The sequence below is a fragment of the Lepidothrix coronata genome, unplaced genomic scaffold (genome assembly GCF_001604755.1).
Source record: "Lepidothrix coronata isolate B3197 unplaced genomic scaffold, Lepidothrix_coronata-1.0 Scaffold428, whole genome shotgun sequence".
NCBI classification, from domain to species: domain Eukaryota; kingdom Metazoa; phylum Chordata; class Aves; order Passeriformes; family Pipridae; genus Lepidothrix; species Lepidothrix coronata.
This window is the reverse complement of record NW_016690608.1, coordinates 42,058-63,948: the sequence shown is the minus strand read 5'-3', so window position 1 is coordinate 63,948 and position 21,891 is coordinate 42,058. Positions and strand designations below refer to the sequence as shown.

Sequence of the window (21,891 nt, the reverse complement as noted above, 5' to 3'; positions counted from 1 at the left end):
CTCCTGCAGCAGGAAATATTTCCTGATGGCTCAACGTACACGATTCCTCCAAATTCCAACCGGGATCTGCTCCCTCCACGACTTCCCTGGTGGCTACAACCAGTCTCTGATTCCATGAATATACTGGAGCTGACTCCAGAGGCACTGGGAGGATCAGGCCCCACTCCCCAGCTGTGAGAACTACCTGTAACAGGCACCTCAGTTCTGGGATAACTGACATTTCCAAAGCTCCAGCTGATTTTTTTTCCCCCCCAAGATATTAAAAATCCAGCGAGGGATCCCCGAATTTTGCAAGGAGGGAGGGGAGGGATGTCTGAGGGAGCTTCAGCACAATAGGTGCTCTGTAAAAATCTGTTTATTACCCTCAACCAGGCTTACTTTTTCAAGCTAATGAATAGCTAAAACTCTTTAAAAATCACCCTGACAAGTCCAATAACGGTGCCTTGGGAAGATCAAAGATTCCAGAGGAGCAGATGACCCCGTGCTAACTCCCCTTGCAGCCCCGATACGCTCCCATATGTGCAAATATGAGTTTTTCTGGCTGGGATACACTAATAGCTTCCAGCAGCTTTTGGCTGAGGACGCCAATTGTCTCACTGAGGCCTTTCCTTGTCAACAAGTCCCATGATGTGGCTCCAGCCTGAAAAGGGAGCAGCGCAGAGCCGGGAGAAGGGCAGCCCCCAAAGCTGTCGGCGGCGCGCACGTTCCCCACCGGCTCCGGGCGGAATTCCGGCACCGCCCCGCCCCAAAAAAGGGGCTTTTAACGTGTATTTAACATATATTTAACGTGTATTTAACGTGTTTTAATGTGCATCCTGCCTCTTTGTACCTTATATTCTTCAGAGCCCTGCAAAAGCTGCTTGAGCTTGGCGTCCAGCTGCGTGAAGCGCCGGGTTATCCGCTCTATCCGGGCGTGCAAGTCCCTGTACTCGCTGTACTCCGCGTTGAAGTCGTTCTTGTAGCTCTGACGCTGCTCCGAGGAGGAAATGGCCGCGTATTTTCTGCAGGAAAAAGGGGTTTGGGGGGACGGGGTTAGGGGGAGGTCCCTCTTGGTTGATTGGAAAACGAGTTGTGTGTGATTTGGAATTGTGGAATCGTTTTGATGGGATGTCGGGAAGGAATCGTTGGCTGCGAGGGTGGGGAGGCACCGGAATGGTTTTCCCAGAGAAGCTGCGGCTGCCCCGTCCCTGGATGTGCTCCAGGTCAGCCCGGATGGTGCTTGGAGTGACCTGGGATAGGGGAAGGTGTCCCTGGATCCACTTTAAGGTCCCTTCCCACCCCAACCAGGTTCTGGGATTCTGGGATTAAGGTTGGAAAAGCCCTCCGAGCTCAAACCCAACCACTCCCCCGGCACTGCCAAGGCCACCACTAACCCACGTTCCCAAGTGCCACATCCACATGTCTGAACTCCCCTGGGGATGGTGATTCCCTGTGCCAGTGCCCGACCACCTTCCAGCAAAGGAATTTTCCCTCACAGCCAATCTAAACCTCCCCTGGTGCAACCCCGAGGCTGTTTCCTCTCATCCTGATTTTGCACCACAGTAGCAACTGTTGGGAGGCAACTGTCAGGATTATTGCCTTGACCTCCCTGTAAAACAAAACCCCTGTTTTGCTCCCAAAACTTCCTATCTCTGCCAGATAAGTGTGGGATACACAGGTACACAACAGCCTGGGAGCAGCTGTGGGTGGAGGAAGACACTCAGATAGTGCTGCTACAGCTTTTCTAACTCCTGCTGTCCCGCAGAACATGGAGTTCTGCCTCTGTGCCAGGCACTGGAACAGCAGGAATACGATGCTTCCAGTGCTGAGTCTTTAAAGGAACACAAAAAGCATTGAGCCATCGTTGCAAAACGCTCACAGGGGTGATTATGTGGCAAGAGCACGAGGAGAAGCCACGGTGAGGAGCTGGACTTCGTTTCCAGCACCTTCTGGAGACACCCAAGGTTGCTCACGGTGAGCAGATGTGCCTCTGGGGCCCTTCGGAAGTGATTCAGCTCAACAAAAAAAGCCATTAAACCTGACATTTACAGCCCTCTCTGAAGGTAAAAACTCAATTTTTGGGAGGGGATGGCTGTAATTTGCCTCCCTGACTTGGCTGCAGCAGCCCCAGCTCGGTGCTTGAGCAGGTAAAAGGCAATTTAGGCCTCAAATTAAGGGGGAGATTTCACTCTTTTAACCTTTTAAGCACTTTTTAAGTGCTTTAGCCTTCAAGAACTGACTCCTCGCTGCGGGTTGGGATAAAGAAGCATCAACACAGGACAGGAGGTAAGTCCTCTACCAGCACAAAACATTCACCTTCACGATTAAAACAGCTCTTAAAATGTGCCACAGCTCCTGTAATTTAAGGATCTGACCATCAAAACAGTTGGATCCCACCAGAAGGTGAGAGCAGAGAGCTCAGAAACCTCCCACTGATGCTCTGGAGAGGGACTAAGGAGCTGTAATACCCCTTTGTAGGAGGGATCAGCACATCTGGGAAAGAAACCACCCCCCAGCCACCCAAATTCCTCTGAATGGCCCTAAAAGTGTCACCTTGAAGGGGCTGTTTGGGGTTCACACAGCCCAGAAAACCACACAAGAACTCTGTATCTCCTCCAGCCAGCTCCAGGACTTCCTCCTCCATCCCTTCCCTCCCAGTGATCCCAGCTCTGATGGAATCAAACCCCGGGCTGTGACATGCACAGGGAACATCCCCCCCAGCTACACTTCCTCCCCATCCCAGAGCTTTGCCTGGAACAGGTTTTGGGGGTTATGCAGATCCTGGGCTTTGTGCACGGGGTTTTTGGTTTTTTTTTGGAGTGGGTTGTTTCATGAACCTCGAGGGGATCTCATTAAAGAGTCAAACAACTCACATCCCAACCCCAGGGGTTAGAACCTCCCCTGAAAGAATATTTCACTGCTTTATGCTGATGATCTTGGCTCTGGAGAGGGGAAGAATTAGCAAACCTCCCCAAATCCTTCCTCGCCTTGTCTTCCACAACATTAAAGCAGATTATTTCCTCTCCGAGTTTCCAGCTGTAACATGGAGATGTTTAATCCTTTCCAACCCCTCCAAGGTATAAAATGTTTCCTGAACTACTTGAACAGTCAGTTTATAGGAGATAAACCTGAACACTCCACAGGGAGGTAAAAAACTGATTTGATGCCAAGTTAAGTCTCAGGAACTCTGCAAAGCTGGATTCACTCTTTTTTTTTTTTTTTTAAACCCACCTTACAAAGTTCTATCAAATAACATAAAAGTCCAACAAAAACCCCCAGTGCACTGTGATTTTTTTTTTTTAGCTTGAAACACGATCCCAAAGTGACGAAGCAACCCATCAAAAAATACTTACAATAAATAATCTGGCATTTCTGAAGTTGATGTTGGTACACTAGAATTATTGCATGTTCCATTTAAACCTGAAAAAATAAAGGCTTGTTTACAGATGTCCTGAAAACTTCAAAGCTCTTTGCAATTCAACTTCAAAACCTCATGAACTCGCCTGCAACATCCAGTTTATGGAATTCTAAAGGATTTCTGTTTTGCTTGGAACCGACAGAGACACAAGAGCCACAACAAGGTGGTTGAGAGTTCAAGGCTTCTCTACTATTTGTCTGTCAGCAAAACAACCCCAACATCAGCCAGCCCGAAAAAAAAATCTGAATTTAATTGGTGTATAAACATTGCCTGGAGTGGGATAACACTGATAGCACCACTGGGAATGGGAAAAACACGTTCTGAGCCCAGAGAACAGAGCTGAGCAAGGTGAACCTTCTTTTCTCCTGCTCCTACACTTCACAGATTCCCCAGAGGAATATTCCAGGTGCAGATTCCTGATGCTGGCAAATCCAGAGCCCTGCAGGGCACCACACAGAGGTTTACAGGGAATGCAGCTCCCTCCTCACACAAATCCAAGTGCTCCCTGCTCCAGGAAGAGGGTTCAGCATCGATAAGGGCTCAGCTAAGGATGTTCAGGAGCTTCAGGGAGGGGAGCAAAGATTTCAGGAGGAACAGGATTCGGAGGGAGCCTAAACCAGACCCATCCTCAGGGTAAGCCAAGCACTGCAGGGTAAATTTGGAGGGAGAAAGCAAGTGGACCCGGGTTTGAAAAGGGATATTTCTCACAAATTGTGTGTCATACTCCCAAGTCCTCATCAGAGTCAGCAACAACCCAATCAGATCTTTTTAAAAACTGTTTTTTCCCCCCCGAATTTCTACAGAAAGGCTTTCCTGGGCAGAACTAGAGAATGGCACCAACCCAGGGTTTATAAAACCACCCCAGTCTCAAATTCCCACTGCAGATAAATCCTGGTTTTCCCTCCTTCCCTGCCCACAGTGAGGAAGAGGCAGGATGTGGGCTAAGGAAGGTTCAAGGATCGTGGAGGAGAAAGGGAGACAAGGAGGTTTCTTCTGCCTGTGAGTGCCACCTACTGACGCTGAGAGGACCCCAGAGGTCCCTCTGGAAGAAACTTCCCAGGAGAAACTTCCACTCCTAGTGGAGGGTGTCCCTGCCCATGGCAGGGTTGGGATGAGATGAGCTTTGAGGTCCCTCCCGACCCAAATTTTCCATGATTCCATCCAACATTTCCCTTCAGCCCCAGGGGGGGAATTGGGGAAGGAGCAGGACGAGGCACAAAGGCACAGAAGGAAAAGCTCCCAGTGCTGGATGTCCAGGATCCAAGCAGGACTGACCACATCCTGTTTGTGACCGCTCCCGATCCAGCTCGGATTCGTTACCTCCCAAACAGCAGCAGGGACAGAACCCAACTAATTAACAGACACCCAGTCATGAAGCTGTGAGGCCAAGCAGAGAAGGTGGTGAAGGCTCAGCAACTTCAGAATTCGGGGGATTTGGGTATTTATAAGAAACAGGGACAAAAAAATGAAGAGAGGAAAAGTTGTGTGTGCCCACCCAGAACCACCCCAGAGGTACCCAGGGAGGAAAACCCACATGGGAGAAAGCCAACACTCCCAGAAAAAAACTGGGATTGACACCAGAGAAGGTTAAAGTAGAAGAATTATCTAAAAAAGCTGATCCTGCAGTGCAACACAACCATCAGACCCATGGACTGTCCTTAAAATCACTGCTGAGCCACCAAAATGCTTCTGTAGGTGCTAAAAAACGCTGTGGGGAAGGTGAGAGCTGACAGCAGCTCAGCCCCAGGGCCCTGGGAATGGCTCCCTTTCCAGGAATCCAGCAAATTAAGTTTCCATTTCCAAGATACTGTCCTTTTCCTGAGCCAAAATTGGATGGTTTTCATGCACCAGGCACGAAGGGGAACGTGGAAAGCAGGAGCAGGGCAAAGGAAAACGAGATGGATTCAAAAAGAAATTTAAAAGATACTCCCAGAGAGGCTGCAGGGGAAGTCCCAGCGCCCTGGGGAGCTGGGACAAACAGCAGAAAACATGGAAGCAGCAGGAAAGGCAATGGATGGGATTGGTCAAGAGATATTCTCTGCTCTGGCTTCTAAGGGTTCACAGAACTGACTTTGAAACAGTGGTTTAGGGAAAATGTTTTCTGTACGAGATTCACTCTTGTGTCAGTCCTTGAATAAATAAATTCAGAGTCCTAGCAGGATACAAGAGCTTCCAGGCTGGAAGAGCTTCCAGGCTGGAAGAGCTTCCAGGCTGGAAGAGCTGGTTGGATACTGCTTGGACAGCATTTATCACCAGATTTATCTATCACTTCATTTGTATCCAATATTAAAAGGTTTTGTGAGTAACTTTTCATTAAAAAAAAACCCAAACAAAGCCACCACAACCCCCCCCCGAGGAGCTGCTCTTCCCAGCCCTGGCTCCCTGCCTTTCATCCCCACGGATTATCCCGGCTTTTAATTGAACCAGGAGAGAAACATGACACGCTCTGAGGCAGTTCCAGAACAGCACGAAAGGTTAAACAGGAAAAACCTGCCGTCCTCTCTCTGGGGAGGAAGCACCTCTGGTGATCTGGAGGTAGGACAGCGCCGGCATCTCGTCCCCCGCGGTGTCTGGGAGCGGACAGGACGTGCTCCCTCCGTCCTCAAAGGATCCAGAGCGGGATCACACCCGGCCAACACCAAAATTACCTCTCGGCCCGTCCTTACCTGTGACCTGCTCCTGGGGAACACTACCTAAGTCAGCGTTTTTTATTACTTCACAGTTCTGCTTCTCCTCTTTGCACTTCTCCTCGCCCTTCTTCTCCTTCCTCTCCTTCTCCTTGTCTTTGTGCTTTTTGGATTTTTTCTTGGATTTGACGTAGGAGCCGCAGTTGTGTTTGCTGGTCTGGGGACAGTCTGTGGGCGGGGGGTGGCTCAGCCTGTCCGTGGCCTCGCTGCTCTCACAGTCTCTGCCGTTGTGAGCCAGGTCGTTGCTCACATCCGAGAGGGGGTCGTGGGGCCGGGGCAGCTCCAGCACCGGGAGGTTGGAGCTGGAGGAGCTTCCCGACTCCGGGAGCGCCGGCGGCAGGGCGGGGGGGGGGTTGGGGGTGTCCTTCCCGTTGGAGGAGCTCAGCTTCCCGTTGAAGGTGGGTTGGGTTCTGTGAGCCAAATGCGAGATCCTGGGCTTTTTGTTGGCCAGGGGGTCGATGAAGTCCAGAGGCTGGGATCGTTTCTGAGGAGGGAAACAGGGGAAAAAAAGCGGGTGATGGCGAGGGCTGGAGGGTCACCACTAGGTGGTGGTGCAAGACAGGGAAGAAGGGAGTGTATTCCCGGGAAAAGCAGCTGATCCATCCCAAGCTGCTTCCTGACAGCCTTCCGGGAGCCTACAGCTTGGTGGGAGAGCTTAGAGGATCCCACCATCCCGTCAGGAATCACTGATCTCCCACTCTATCCAGACACAGGCCATGCCACCCAGGCCGCTCTCACTGCAGCCTGTTTCAAATCCAGCCCTCTGGAATTCAAACCCCTGTCCCAGCCAATTAGCAGAGACTGGAAACATCCCTGGAAGTGTCCAAGGCCAGGTTGGACAGGGCTTGGAGCAATCTGTGCTAGTGGAAGGTGTCCCTGCCCATGGCAGGGGGTGGCACTGGAGGGGCTTTAAGGTCCCTTCCAACCCAAACCAGCCCAGGATTCCATGATAAAAACACCTGTCCTGGTCATGGCACAACATCCAGAGCACCCCAAATCCCCTGCCAAGGAAAAAAAAAAACGTGCTCAGACCTGCGGGGCAGGGAGGGGGATTCACCAGTTCTGCATTTTCTTCCCTCCCAGCTCTGTGCTCACCAGCTTCATCCCTGCAACCCACTCCTTCCTCTTCTCGAGAGCCAGGCACTGCCCGGAAGAGCTGAGGAAGTGCCAACTGCTCAGTTCTCAGAAGTTCAGGCAAGAAAGGGGACGTTTACAGCACTTCAAAAGCCACGTCACAGGGGCCAACGTGACCCCAGTGATCCCTTTTTTTTTTTTTTGAACAAGTGCAGAGAGGGAAGTTGTTCCCGGCCGTGCCCCTCAGCAGGACGGTCACAGGCAGCCTCTGGAGCAGCTCCACGTGCCCACAGCTCCCTGGAGGCAGTTCTCCAGCCTGGAAAAGCTGCTCCATGGAAGAAGCCATCCATCAGGCAGCAGAACCCAGAGCCAGACCCACGGCTGTCGGGCTCAGCCCAGTGTGTGCCAGCCAAAATCACCCCGGCCAGCCCTCCGTGTGTGCCCACCTGGCAGCTCCAGGGCTCCAGGAACTCTGAGCAGGGATTATTTAGTGCCCAGAGGAAAACAGGCGATAGTTCTGGGTATTTCTTTTGGATAATTCACTATTTTCTTTCTGTCTCAGGCAGGGCTGTGACGTGTTTGCAAATGGAAATGTTGCTCCATCGCAGAGGCGACGGCTCGAGGAGCCCCTAATTCACTCCTTTCCCTCCCTGGTTGTTATTCCTCTTTGCTAACTCAGGGGTCTGCAGGACTCTGCTCCACGCCAGGGATCCTTCCCACCTGTCCAGGTGATTAGGAAGGGGAGCTGCTGGTTCTGCCACTGAGCTCCAGGGGCAAGGCCAGCACGTCCAACCGGCTTTGCAACATCACCTCCCAGAACACAGGGTGTCCATCTCGCAGAGGAGGGGCCACCTCTGACTGCAGCTCTCAGAGCAGATCACTAAAAAACCACCAAACTGCCCTATTTTACCACCCTTTCTCTCAACCCAACAGACACCAGCTTCACCTCCCTGGTTATGAGGTGGATGTGCATCCCACCCCTGCTCGGCCAGGCTCCCTTAGAATTACCAGGCCAATCCTTATTTTTTTTAACATCCTCACTCCACAGCTGAACTTTCCCAAAATGTTCTGCACTCCTGACTACCAAATCCCAGTCCTCTGCTGGCACTGCACCCATTAGCAGCCATCCCTTTCTAAACAGAAACTACAGCTAGAGAGTATTAAAAAAAGTGACAGCTCACAGTGCTGGCTGTGGTTTGGTGTCTGACACAACAGAATCACTACTGGAAACATTTCAATCCCCCATCTGGTTCCCCCTGTTTCACCAGCCTTTTCTAAATCCAAACCAATCAACCACCTCTTCTAAATCCAAACCAATCAACCACCCCAAAAGTTTCAAACTCCAGAGACCCAAACCATCCCCTACAGGCCTCTGAGTCTTCCAAAACAGGGCCAGCCAGAAGCAAGATTGATTTTTCAACCTTATTTTTTTTCCAGAATCAGTCAAAAAACACACAAGCCCAGCCTGTTAACAGCACTGTGTGTTTCCAAGCTAACTTGAAGGTGATCTTTATTCCCCAGGAACATGCCCACAGCAGAGCAGGAGAGGATTTGGAATTAGCTACCTGGCAAACGAGTTACACAGTCCTTGTTCTCAACAGAGAATTGCCTCCCTCTTACTGCCAGAAAGCACATAATTTCTTTACCTGCTAATATTCTTTGCCACTAATCCTCAGTGCGTCTGTCCAGACAAGTAGGAATTACACATTCCACTGGCAGGAGAAGAATAAATACTCAACTTGTCTGGGCTGACCCACAAGTGGAGAGAGAAGGGAAGGAGACATTTCACAATGTGAGAAACGCCTGTGCTGAGAGGATCCTGGGAAAAGTGGGGACAGACTCTGCCTGACACACACACACCAAGCACAGCTCCTTTCTTTCAGAGGGGGGGGTGTTTCTTCTTCTTCTCATGGAAAAAACAGGCAAAATGTTCTTTTCACAGCTGCCATCTCAGAGCAGCCCAGCCTGCCCCTCCTGGATCTGTCAGGGCCATTAGGCCGCAGAAGGTCAAGGGTTTTAATAACTCTGGAGTGTGTTTGGGAGCTGCTTATTAAAGGCTTCGTTCCACTCAGTTATTAGTAACGAGGAAAACACGAGCTCGCCCTCCCAGGAACTCCAGGAGGGATGTGGGCACTGGGGAAAAGAATTCAGCCCTAAAAACTGAACCTGAGACACGCTGGGAGGGATTCTCCCCCCACGGCCAGAGGAGAAACAGATGCTGAGGGAACCCAGGATCAGGCTGGAACTTAATAAAACAGAAATAAAACCCCAACGACCTCCCGACCCACCAGCAGGTGATTATGGGGTGCAGACAGGCAACAGCTCTGCCTGGACACACCTCCAGCAGGCAAATCCATCAGGAGGAGGAGATGGATCCCAGGGATCACCTTGGGATCACCCACCTGAGGGGGAGAGCTGGAGTTCACCGTGTCCTTTGGAGGGCTCAGGGAAGGTGCTTCTCCTTGAAAACCGCTGCTGTTCTGGGGCTGGCAGAGCTTCCTGGAAAACAGGAGGTTGGGGATGGTCAGATCCTGGGCCTTGGCAAGGCAAGAAGGGGAATTTCCCATCTTCCCATGGAGCAAAGAGCCTTTTTTTGGGCTCGGGATGAGATGCCACGGAAGCAGCTCGTTCAGGCACTGCCAGCTTTGATCCCTGACAAAATCCAGGGAGGAGAAACCACTGCAGGAAAACATCAGTGACAAGTGGTAATTCCTTATCTCCTTCCTGCTTTCCCATTCAGTTTGATGATTCTCTGGGAATGGAGGGACCAGCACTGCCAGGGAGGGAGGAGGCAAGGCTGAGCTCTCAGACACAGGAGAGGATTCCCTGCTGAGGATGGAACTGATTTTCCAGCATTTTTTACCTCTTTCCTCTTGAACTCGTGATGTAAGAATGACAACAAATTAATGACGGCCTCAGAAACACGATCCATGTGGAGATGAGTAAAACTGGCATTGAATTTTGAAGTGTAAAGGATATAATAGATCGTTCTTCTGACTGAAATACAGCTCAGTAAGACATTAATTGAACAAATTTCTGCTGAGTTTTTGCTTTACCCAGTTAAAACTGACTTCAGGAGACAACTCAGAAAGCAAAGCTCAGTGAAGAGGGGCTGAAACTCAAGGTCAGATGTTAAGGAATAAGTTCTCCCACTCATCAGCATCATTAAAACAACATTTTGTGGGAACAGCAGTCCTTTCAGCAGCGAGCCCCTCTGGGTCCAGGAAAAACAGGATTACAACAGGAACTGCTGAGGTATTATTGGTCCACTAGGATTTACATTTAGGGCTTCACAATAACACTTTTAAGTTGCATCATGCAAAACAAAGCTACCCTGGGCTGTATCTGTGGCGTTTGACAAATAATAGAAACCTCTTGTAGCAAAAAAAAAAATTACAATTATTATCATTTAAGTGCCTTTAATTCCCCTTCAGGCCAGGTCTCTGCTCCTCCCCAGATCTTGGAGTGCTTTCCCAGCCCACCAGCTTTGCCCAGACTGTCCCTGTACCAATCACTCAGAAAAAAAAACTACTGTTGCATCAAGTTGTAGCTGACAAACTGAAAAAAAATAAAAAAAAAAGGAAGAATTCGGGGTTAAAGGTCTTTAATAAAGTAGCTCTGCAGTCAGTTTGTCACCAGCTGTGGAGCCCAAATAACCCAGGTCTAAATTCTTCCACGAGAAAACCACAGTCAGCATTAAAGCCCATATTTTTTAAACATCAGGAAGATTATTTCAGAGATAACGCCCATGACTTGACAAGATTTTGCTTTTAACCTGAGCTTGAACCTTGGGCTGTGTTGCAGCAATATTTGGACATAATTTAGTCACAGCCAGCCCGGCTTTGTTTAATTTTATTTAGAACAAACTCAGCAGCTCAAGGAAAGTACTTGGGGATTGTGAAAAGGGGAAAGGGACGGTGACATTGCACCAACACCCCGGGGAAAGTGGCTTTTTGGGGGGCTGGGTCATCAGCCTGAGCAACCTGGTCGTGTCTCCTAATTGTTAATTGTGGATTTAAGAAGGGAAGGGAAGACAAATGGGTTCAGTTTTCAGGATCTCTGTAACAGCTGAAGGTTCCATGGAATCCTGGAATGGGTTGGGTTGGAAGGACCTTAAGGCCCATCCAGTGGGAAAAGAACCATCCAGTGGGAAAAGAACCATCCAGTGGGAAAAGGACCATCCAGTGGGAAAAGGACCATCCAGTGGGAAAAGGACCATCCAGTGGGAAAAGGACCATCCAGTGCCACCCCCTGCCGTGGGCAGGGACACCTCCCACCAGCCCAGGTCACTCAGGGTCCCGTTTTACACCCGCGGGAGGGTGGAAAACACGAAAACAGGAGGAAGAACTCAACGAGCAGGGTCGGTCACAGCTCCAACATTTGCAGATGTTCCAATTATTGCAGCTGCTGAACCGTCCAGTGGCCACTGGCCCTGAAAACCAGGAGGACACGGAACAATTGGTTGGCTCCAGGCAACGCCGGCGACGTAAATCCAACGTCTGCCGCTGCCTGTGCCCTTTTCGTGGCTGTTTTTCTCCTGTCTTCAAACCCCACATGTTTTTTTTCCATTTTGGAGCTTCATTACCTGCATGGGCTGAGCGGGGCTTTGTTTGTACAGTTGAATACATCCTTTCCAAGGTCTATTTTTAGACCTCCTCCTAACTGAACGCCACCATTCGAGAGGAGAAAAAAAAAATAAAGCAGCAAAGGTTGCTTTCTATGGGGAGAAATTCGCTTGGTTTTTTTGGAAAGCCATAAAGATTGCATGGCAGTTATAGCTCTCCTTTTAATTATAATTTAACATCAAGGCCACTTAAAGGAGCTTGATTTTACTTCAGCACACCAAAAGCACTCGGAGTGGAACTTTCTGTTGCTGGTTTAGCAAAGTCCCATCTCCAAGTCCACTGTGCTTTTAAATCATGGGAGCTGCTCTGCTTCACCCCAACCAAAAGTGCAATAAAAGAAGGCACAAGTAAAAGCTCTGTCTGCATTACAAAGGCACTGAAAACCCGGAGAGGGAAATATAAACACTCAAGAGAAGAATTCTCCTGGAGAAACCCGGGAGATTTGGGCTCTTTCCCTGCTGCCCTTCCAAGCTTGGAAGGAAAAAATATCTGTAGAGGAAAAATATCTTTAGCAATCAAGGATCAAGTGAGTGTGTTAAGGGCTGTTTTCAGGGAGGAACAGGGGAACAGGTATCCCTTGGACACAGAGGATCAGCAGCAGGACACCCAGAACGTGTTTTAGGGGATTTATCCCTATGGAACTGCCTCTGCTTTTCCATGCATCCCTTCTTCCAGTCAGATCTGAACCCCAGGGATGTGGCTGCCTGGTAACATCTTCTCCTTGCCTTTAAAACACGGGAAGACACGTGCAAGGAGATGTGGGCAAAGGGAAGGAGACTTTCAGTGGAGAGTTGGGCTGGACACGTTTAATCCACTGGAACTTCCCTCTGCCAGCTCTGCTCCCTATCCAGGTTTTCCCCAAGCTTTCAGCAGAGTGGTTTAAAGGCAACCCAGGACCACCTGAAGAGTGGATCCACTTGGATATTCCAGTTTGGTCAACTCCTCCATCTGCCTGATGTTAAAACGAGTCAAACACTCAACTTTCAGCCCTCGGTTACCCTGATTTCCAAGCTCCAGGTGAAATTAGGGAGAACATGGGATAATTACCTAACCAGGATCCTCTTCAGCAACTGCTGGTCTCCTTCTGAGTAGCCAGGCCAGTCCTTCTGCACTTCTTTGTACACACAGTCCTTCAGTGTGAAAGTGCTGTCCTTGGCACTCAAATTTGCCACCTGAAATGGAAGTAACCCGTAAAAACATCATTAGGGTTTAATTTTCTCACTTATTCTAACAAACAAGAGCTAAGACAAAGGCAAAATCTGAGTAGACTTAGCAGTTAGCACTGTCAGAGAACAAGGACTTCAATATTTCACTTCCTAATCATTAAGATTATTTAATCAAACTGTGCCTTTTCCTTCTGCCTTGTCACTGCAATAATTCATAGCGAGTTCCTAAAGCACATCCAGTTTAGTGGGGAAATAAGTCATATCTAAAAAGATTATTCAGCTTGGGCAGCCTGGACCAGCACAACAGCAGTTTATGGGAACACCTGGAAATAAACCCTAATGGGAACAGGCAGTTCTCTTATCACACCTGTGCCACAGCCAAAACAGGGCAGTTCGTGGCTGAGAGAGGAACTCTCGTGGCAATAATTTAGTTAACAATTGCCAGGAGATATTTCCTCGCTGAATGAGCCAGGAAAAGAGGTGACAGAGAGCTGCTTTCTCGGGGAGCAGAGAGGAGAATGCAGATCCAGTGGATTGCACAGAGAACTTTTCCAAGGGTACTTCAGGGCAAGAGCAGAACCTGTGATTTGCAGCCTGGGCACCGCGGGGAGCTCAGCACGCGCTGCCTGACATTTTATCCAGTTCCACCCCGTGGAGTTTCCCCCACAAAGCCCTGCCTGGGTAGGAAACACTGCTGGAACAGGCAGGGTTGGGTTAGGATGGAAACAACTGGTTCAGAGTTATCCCACTCGGATCAGTCTTTCCACAGCTCGACTGAAAATTCAGCTTCTCGCTGCTGCTGGTTCCACACGTGAAAAACCCAGCGTTGGAACAAGGCAAAGAGCCCAAATCAGGCCTCAACTGGTAGTGAACCTCTCTCAGGTGATTCACAGAGTCATGGAATGGTTTGGGTTGGAAAGGAACTTAAAGCTCATCTCATTCCATGGGCAGGGACACCTTCCACTAGCCCAGGTTGCTCCAACCTGGCCTTGGACACTCCCAGGGATGGGGCAGCCACAGCTTCTCTAGGAAAACCTGTGCTTGCAGAGCACTGCAAGTTTAAGAAGAAAATAGAGCCTTAAATGTGTGTTTGAGGAGGGACACAGAGGCCCAGGTGCCAAAGGCTCTGCCACAGCCAGGCTGATCCACTGGCCAAGCCAGCAGTTGCATCCCAAAATTCCCTGCCTGAGCCCCTGAGCTTGAGGGACTGAAACTGGGAGATGTTTTTATTCAGTCCATGGAGTCCCTGTGCATCTGCTCTGGGATTACTGTTCTCCAGGGCTCCCTCTGTTCAGGAGATGGCTGTGCTTAGGGATTCCTATTATCCACACAGCAGTAAAATGCCTCAAAAACAAGAGAAGGAGTGGAAAGTCTCGAACGAACTGAAGGTGCTGCTGATTCCTCTGCTTTTGCTTCAGGGAGGCTACGACCAAATGTGAAAAAAAATATTAAAAATCTAGGCAGTTCAAAGCAAAAAAAAAAGCTGCACAAGTAACACAGCAGACTCTCCTGATAAGAGAAAAATAGAAAGCCCAGTTATCAGTTTACACGACCAACACTTTTGTTTTTCCTTTCAGTTCCTGTCAGCCTTCCAAAATCCTGAGCCAAAATACAAGAAGAATTTGAGCCGTGTTTTTACACCGAGGTGTCCCCGTAAACACACCCGAGAGACAAAAGCAAAGCCGGGGTTCCTTTTCCAAGAAGCCTCCCAGAATTTCTCCCGGTTCTCCTGCCTGTTTCTGGAGCCCGGGAAGGAACAACTCGGGGATTTTCCTTCTCTCCACGGAGCCCGAGAGCTGCTGCTACCTCCTTGTTTTTGCTCTTGTGTGGGACTCTGGAAGCTCCACCCCGGCCCTCCCAAAAATAGAAACCTTGCAAAACGAGGCAAAAAGGCCGTCAGGAACACGGAGTCCTGCGAGAGATGCAAGAGGCCCAACGAAACCCACACCTCGATGGATTTAGACGTGTGGAGCTTTAACACAGCCTGTAATTTTTAGCTTATCTGGTGTCTGCTGGTGGATGGGAGGGAGCCCTGGGAGGGCTGAGGGGGATTAACTTTTACGAGCAGCACACGGGTTTCCAGCCAAATCAGCATTTAGGGCGATCCGGGGCCCCGCGGCCGCACGCGCCGCTTCCCCCGCCGGGGCTCCGGGGGAGCATCAGGTCCAGAGGGATCCTCAGGAAGAGAGTTTCTAGTCTGAAAAACCTATTTATAGCAACTCAAAAGGTGCTCCAAAAGAATCCCGGCGCTGCTAGAAAAAAAAATAAAAAAAATAAAATTAAGGGTTCCAGGATTAAACGTCTTAAAGGAAGGAGTGAGTTGTGCCAGCTGGAAACTGCCCGGGTTTAATGGGACCTGCCCTGTGCCCTGGGGGCAAACTGAGTCCTGTCTCAGGGTATTTTCAGCTCTGGAAAGGAGCAGAATGAAAAAAAAAAAAACCGAACAAACATCAGAATATTTTCCAGGATATATTCCAATACAGAAGAGGGCAGCTGCAGCACTTAAATAAATAGCCATGATGCGTTTAAGAAAGCAATAAAGGGATTTACTGCAAGGCCTAAAATGGCACCTTCAACGTGACTCCCAAGTGTTAGGAACTGATTCAGCTTGGAGACAGCTTTCACACTTGACATACAAATAATGTGCTTGGCAAGAAGCTGCATGATCTTCACACCTGACCAGTGGCACTTCCAAGCAGGAAAGGCTCAGAGCAATAAAAAAAAAAAAAAAAAAAAAAGAGAGGGGACATCTTTTCCTTCACGTAGAAAAAAACCACGTACCAACACAGAGGGTTGTTCCCTTTACGTCCACGAGGATAAAAATACAGACATTGACAGGTTATAACAAATCAAGGAAGTTGTAGATCCTCTGTCAGACAATCCTCCCCGTGACCAAGCAGAAGTGTTCCTCTGACAGGACTGATCTGGTGAGCCAAAAATCATCCAGCTTGGTTGCAAACCCCCCTAACCCTGCTATCTCTGCAACAGCACCCCTGAGCTGGGAACTGTGTCACCCACGGCCTTTGGAGACACACTCAGCTGCAGTTTGGAGATAACAGGTTAAGACTGACACGGGAGGGGTTCTGAGAAGACATTTCCCTTTACCTAAAAATCGTTGCCTCCGTCAAAAGAGTACAAACCTGTTGCAGAAGGTTATCCAGCAAATCCTTGTCCTGCTGAGAAAGTCCATCCTTCTGCAATCTGAGAATAAGTTCAGGTTTCTTATAAGGCTTTAGTGCCAGTAAGTGCACAACCCTATCTTTGAAGGGTCTCTGAGAAATGGCACTATTGCCTCTCTTTATTGCACTGGCAAGGTTGACTGGCGTTGGGCGCTTCCTGGAGGGAACAGCATCGGAAGCTCCTGGTGCAGGTTTACGCACCTGAACCTTTTTGCCTAAAATGAGATGAGAATAGTGAACTGCAGCAGCCACCCTTGCAAAAGGCCAGTGGGCTGTCAACAAGGTATAAAAGGAGGTCAGCAGGCCCTCTGAAAGGTGCCACGAGATGACAAGGAAGGACAAAACACAACCAGCACAACCCCCTCTGCTCCGACACGGAACGAGCATCCCAGGAGTTTAACAAGTAAACAGCAACACCAAGCTCTGGAAACCTGAGTGTTATTGGCCACCAGCTCACATAAAGCTCCCTTTGTTTGCCAGCTTTTCATTTATCCCAAGTGCACGTATCCCCACGGTTAATCTAACTATTTTTTTTCACCCCCCCTCCTCCCCTATGAGAAGAAAATTCTGCATTATTATGTAGAAGAGTGGAAATACGGGAGTGGAAAGACCAGAACTGGTCAACGAGCGGCTCCCCGCTGCTGAGCTCAGCAAAAACGCTCCTCCAGCAGATGTTTCTGCTTTTAGAACAATAGGAACTTTATGGGGCTGGGTCCACCTCCCTTCCCCCTCCAAACACGGCCCCATGAATGGGGCTGACACTGGGTCATCAGCCTATTCATCAGGGTGCTGTCTGTGCTCACAGAATAACCCCTTCTGCCCTGGGCTAAGAGCTGCTTCAACCCTCCAGTTGGGTTTTCAGAGAACTGAGAACGTAAAGCCGCCTCCAAAGTGCACCTCAGCCTCCTCAGGGTGGCTCCTGGATGCCGACAGCACGATCCAAGAGTTCGTTTTTCCCACTCCCACCGACAAACAGACCCTCACAGCAGCCCCAAATCGAAGAACTGGGCTCTTCTGAACACAGAAGCAGGTCCCACAGCCAGCTCCCTGCCACCAAACCAAGCAAAATCTGGGAAGAAAACGGGCAGGTTCCAAGGTCTGAAGGCCGTGGAGGCCCAACCAATAATCCCTTGGGCTGGAGGGAAAGCGACCTTCGCCAGGACAAACAACACCCGGCGTTTCCTGCCAGTGTCTCTCTCGGAGCTTTATTCCAGGATGGCACTTCTGCACTGCTAGGAAGCCACGTTCCCAACTGAGTCATCTCAAGATACTGGGGATTGTCTGCGCTGTTTGTTTGGCTGAGCTCGGGTTGTGTAACCCAGGCCCCATTTCCTGGCTCTTTTTTTTTTTTTAATCACGCACCACCACGGGTTGCTCTGAGCAAACCAACCTCCCGTCAGGGCTGAGCTAAGGTGAGAGAGGCAGAACAGCAACGATTCCTGCAGTTTAGAACATCCCCCCCAAATCCAGAGGTCGACTGGTTTTTTTTTCCTGTTTCCAGCAACTGGGACGAGAGGAGATTCGTCAGCTTTCTAGAGCTCCCTTAACTGTTTGCCAGGTCACGAACAGTAAAAACACACATTGGGAGGTTTCCACTTGAGGCTGCAGCCAAAATGTGCAGTGATAGGAAAAGAAAAAAAAAAAAAAACAAAAAAAACAAAACCAAACAACTGAGTTAAGCCAGAACACAAAGGATCTTAAAATATTTATGCAGGTGCATGGACAGGGATGCACACACACATTTAGTGTGGATGTTAAGCACACACATCCCCTGCAGCTTTACCTGCAGGCATCTATTTACACATGGATTTATCCAAGTGCCAGTTCACATCTGTGAGCTCTCGCCGCTCTCCAATTTCAACATTTCCTACAAATTTTTCCACATCTGAGCTGCCTGGAATGACTCCACTGCCGCTGAAGTGCTGAGCTCCGTGTTCTCATGGAAATGTGAGAGCCAGTGCTGTCCCTCCAGCCCGGCCTGCCGGGAATGGGAATCAGCTGATGGTGCTGGCACACCGGGAATGTGCGTATCCCACACCAGGACTGTCCTTTCCAGGCTCTTCCTTCTTGGACCAGTGCTCCCCCCTCCTGTCTTCAACGCTGACATCTTATCTAGGAGCGGCCACTGCTTCTACACAGCTCCATTTTCAGGGCAGTAAAAGGTTTTAGCGGGGGTATTTTTAAATCAGAGAAGTTCTGCTCCGGCTCCCCGGGAAGCAATTTGCTTTTGAGAAGCTTCTCCCTCACGAGCCTTAACTTCATGCACTTACTGTAATGTTCTCAAAGAGGAGCTAAACAAAATAATCTTCTAGTCTACAGGAAATCAATGCATTTCCTTCCTGATTATTATCTCGTTTCTCAGCCTTTGAGCACTCTGCCAGTGACTCAGGGTCAGTTCTACATTTTGCAACTTCACCCTTCTCATCACAGATCCTCTGAGCAGAGACTGGCTACAGATCACATGGGTTGCAGGAAAAACAGCTGCCTCAGAGAGAAAAAAATAACCCAACTCTGCTTTCTGCTTCGTGTTTGTGCCCTAAGTTTGTGATCTGAGGTTAAGCAGCCTAAAAGCTGGGTCTCTGCAGGCTCCTTGTGATATTTGCCACGGTTTTACTTCCTCTCCTAAGGTTTTCCTCCTGCTGTCACAGCGAGATGGGGTCTGTTCAGGCTGCAGCACTGCTGTGGTCTCTCTGTTCATTAACACGACCCGTGGCACGTTCTGCTCTGGAGTGGGCACACGCACAGCAGCTGTGACACGCCGGTGGCACGTTTTAGCTGAGCTGGCCATGGGCACAGACACTGTGATGGGTCAGCAGGGTGCTCCCAGCGTGACAGACGTGACCTGCAGCCAGGCAGGGATGTCACTGCACACACGCGCGCGGAGTCCCACGGTGGTTTGGTTGGAAAGGGACCTTAAAGATCACCCAGTTCCACCCCCTGCCACGGGCAGGGACACCTTCCACCAAGACCAGGTAGCTCTGAGTCCCATCCAACCTGGTCTGGGACACTTCCAGGGACAGGGAAGCCACAGTTGCTCTGGGCAGAGCCCTGAGGCGATGGTGGAACCGTGAAGGCGACACAACACAAGGAGAGCAACACCCTAAACCAGACACCCCTAAGGAACCACCAGAGACTGCCATGGGCAAGCAAACAACGTCAGCAACGGCTCCAGAACCTGGAGAAGAGCCCCCAGAATGGAGAGGGGGGCTTACCTACGTATCTCCCCCCGGGTTTGATGACGATGGCGCTCCGGCTGCGCGTCTCCTCCTCGGCCTGTGCCATGCTCTGCCTCGCCTTCTGGTAGGAATCATCAGTAGCACACACGGTGATTTTGTCCTGTATGCTCCCAAGGCAATCCAGGTGGATATTGCCATTGCTGAGAAAAAGAAAACAAGCCATGGAAAAGATCCTCCCGGCACCGCAAATGACACCGGGGGACAACGGGGGTTGTGCCAGTTAAATATTAGTGGGGGATGCAGAGGAGCTGAGAGGGAACTCAAATGCTTCCAAAACTCAGGGAGCTCAGGAGGGAACTCAGATGCTTCCCAAAACCACGCTCAGACAGACGAGAAAGACTCTAAAAATGAAGAGCACGTATCGAGCTTTGTCCAGGTTTGTCAGGGAAAAGAAGCCACGGGAGGTAAGTTAAAAAAAAAAAAGGCCGGGTTTTTTTTTTTTTTTTTGGAGGTACCACTCACCTGGATACATACTGCTGGATGCAGTCAAAGCTCCCCTGGGGGCTGTCCTTGCCAATATTTGAAAGGTAAAACGTGAAGGTCCTCACTTCCGTCGGTCGGTCGGGCCTCGGGATCGCGATGTGCTGCTCGGGAGAGGGAAACCATCGTCACGTGGGTGCCCCAGGCTGACACAGAACCCTGCTCTCCTGCAGCCACCGTGCTTTTAGGCATTTTGCCACCCCCTGTGCAAGTAAAGCACCTGGATTTCTGCACAGGAGGGCAAGAGGCTATGAGGAGAATTCAAGTTACCCCACTGTGTGTGGGGCAGCCACAGACAGCACAGAGATGCGAGCAGGGGACTTGCTGCCTCTCTAACAGAGCCCACAATAACCCTGCTCTAGGAATCTGACCCAATTCTATTGATTCAGGCTCAAAACAGACTGTTTATATTCAATTTAGAACACTCAGGGCTTGTTTCTTTCGAATTAGTGAGCCAGCACTAAACATAGCACCAGCCAGGTCACTAGGTAGCACCCTTCTTCTTTTTTAAGATATTATAATTCCATAACAAGATTTCATGGCTCACAGTAGAGTGTGACGCTGCTGCTAAATTAAATATTTAATCAAGCATTAACTGTGCTCCTCAGACAACTCCACAGCCATCCCTGCATTGTTTTTTCCTTCTTCCCCCTCACCCCGAGCCATTCATTTTTCAAAAGGGAAACTCTCTCTCCCCCCTCCCTGCATTTGGAGATCCAACGTAAATGTCAGCCTCTGAGCTCTACTATCACATCAATATTTGATAATTAAGATGGCTCCCAGAAAAACCAGACAGGAGGAACATCAGTTGCAACCTATTTTGGGCTGCACTCAACCGCACGGGTTTATATTTACCCGGATTGCCACATAAATGCGGAAAATACACACTCCCAGCAAAACCATCCCCATCTGACTGCACTCAGGAAGGACTGCTGCCGGGACAGGAGGGGTTTTTGGGTGGTTTCCTTTCGACCTCAGATGTCTCCAGCAGCCTGGAAAGGCGACCCAGAGCATCTGTGCCCCTCTGCTAAACCACAGGGACGTGCTCGGGCTGAGCCCCCGCAGCGTCTCCCTGCCCTCAAACAGAGCTCCCTTCTTCCAAAGGCAAGCCCAGAAACCCCGGGCTGAGCCTTGTTTTATACAGAGGGACGAGTTATTCCCCAGGATCCGGGGCTAAAAATACCTGGGAGCAGATTTGGGGGGGTGTGGGTGCTGCTGGGCCCTCCCTGAGGAGCCCCGTTATCTCCCCTGCCAAACGTGCAGCACCAGCCTCGAGCCCTTTTAATCTGGCCCCGCACCCTCTGCCCCCACCCAGGGCAGGGGAAATAAAATTCCCTTCTGCTTCACGAGAAGAAAGTCCTGGAACCAGCAGGTTGGGGGTATTTTTGCAGATTAATTCAATGGGAACGGGGAGAAAAGGTGAATTCAAGGGGGTCGTTCCCCTTCCGGAGCTCTCGGTCAGGGGATCGAGTTGTGCCCCAAACAATTTGAGTCTGTAAAAGAAAAGCTTTCCTTCCTTGGGAGAGAGGGGAATATTTGCACAGAAAATTCCCACTATTAGAACCTCCTAATTCCAGCTGCTAAGATCTCACACCACTGGCTTTAAAAAAAAATCCCACTGCACAGGAAAGTTAACGGGATTCCCCAGAGGAAGCAAAATAGGAAAGCAACCAAACCATATATTCACACACCACAGGACTTTCTCCTCCCTCCTGATTTTACCATTGGGGGGAAAAAAAAAATAAAAAAAAAATCAGCTGCTCCAGGAGCCCCAATTTGGGCAGTTTTGTAGAGTTTTTGCAGCTTTTTCCGAGGATGGAAAAGGAGGCAGAGTCACTCCAGTACTGAAAAGCGGAGTGTACGAAACCCGGGCCGTTATCTAGGAATTATTTTTAGCTGAAAACAGAAGGTTTCTCAAGCCACCAAATCAGCATGGGGGACTGCTTTGAGGGAGCCCTAATTTTGGTGCTGAGCGCTGCACCAGTAACCAGAGACACTTAAAAATAGCTCGGTGCAGATGTGACTTCTGTTTTCCCCTCTTTCAAGT

At 49.8% G+C, this 21,891-nt stretch overlaps 1 protein-coding gene across 2 annotated transcripts in view; it reads right to left on the bottom strand.

Moving 5' to 3' along the window:
• Positions 1-6: 6 nt before the first annotated feature.
• ELL (elongation factor for RNA polymerase II) overlaps positions 7-21,891 on the bottom strand; it is a 52,739-nt gene continuing 30,854 nt past the window's right edge. For both annotated transcript variants that reach the window (XM_017839512.1, XM_017839513.1), the window contains exons 3-10: positions 19,827-19,948; positions 19,341-19,504; positions 16,090-16,343; positions 12,831-12,955; positions 9,561-9,657; positions 6,064-6,568; positions 3,333-3,399; positions 7-1,001 (exon numbers count right to left, since the gene is read on the bottom strand). In XM_017839512.1, the coding sequence (XP_017695001.1) occupies positions 794-1,001; positions 3,333-3,399; positions 6,064-6,568; positions 9,561-9,657; positions 12,831-12,955; positions 16,090-16,343; positions 19,341-19,504; positions 19,827-19,948 (1,542 nt within the window). In that variant the 3' untranslated portion in view covers positions 7-793. The remainder of the gene's footprint in view (positions 1,002-3,332; positions 3,400-6,063; positions 6,569-9,560; positions 9,658-12,830; positions 12,956-16,089; positions 16,344-19,340; positions 19,505-19,826; positions 19,949-21,891) is intronic.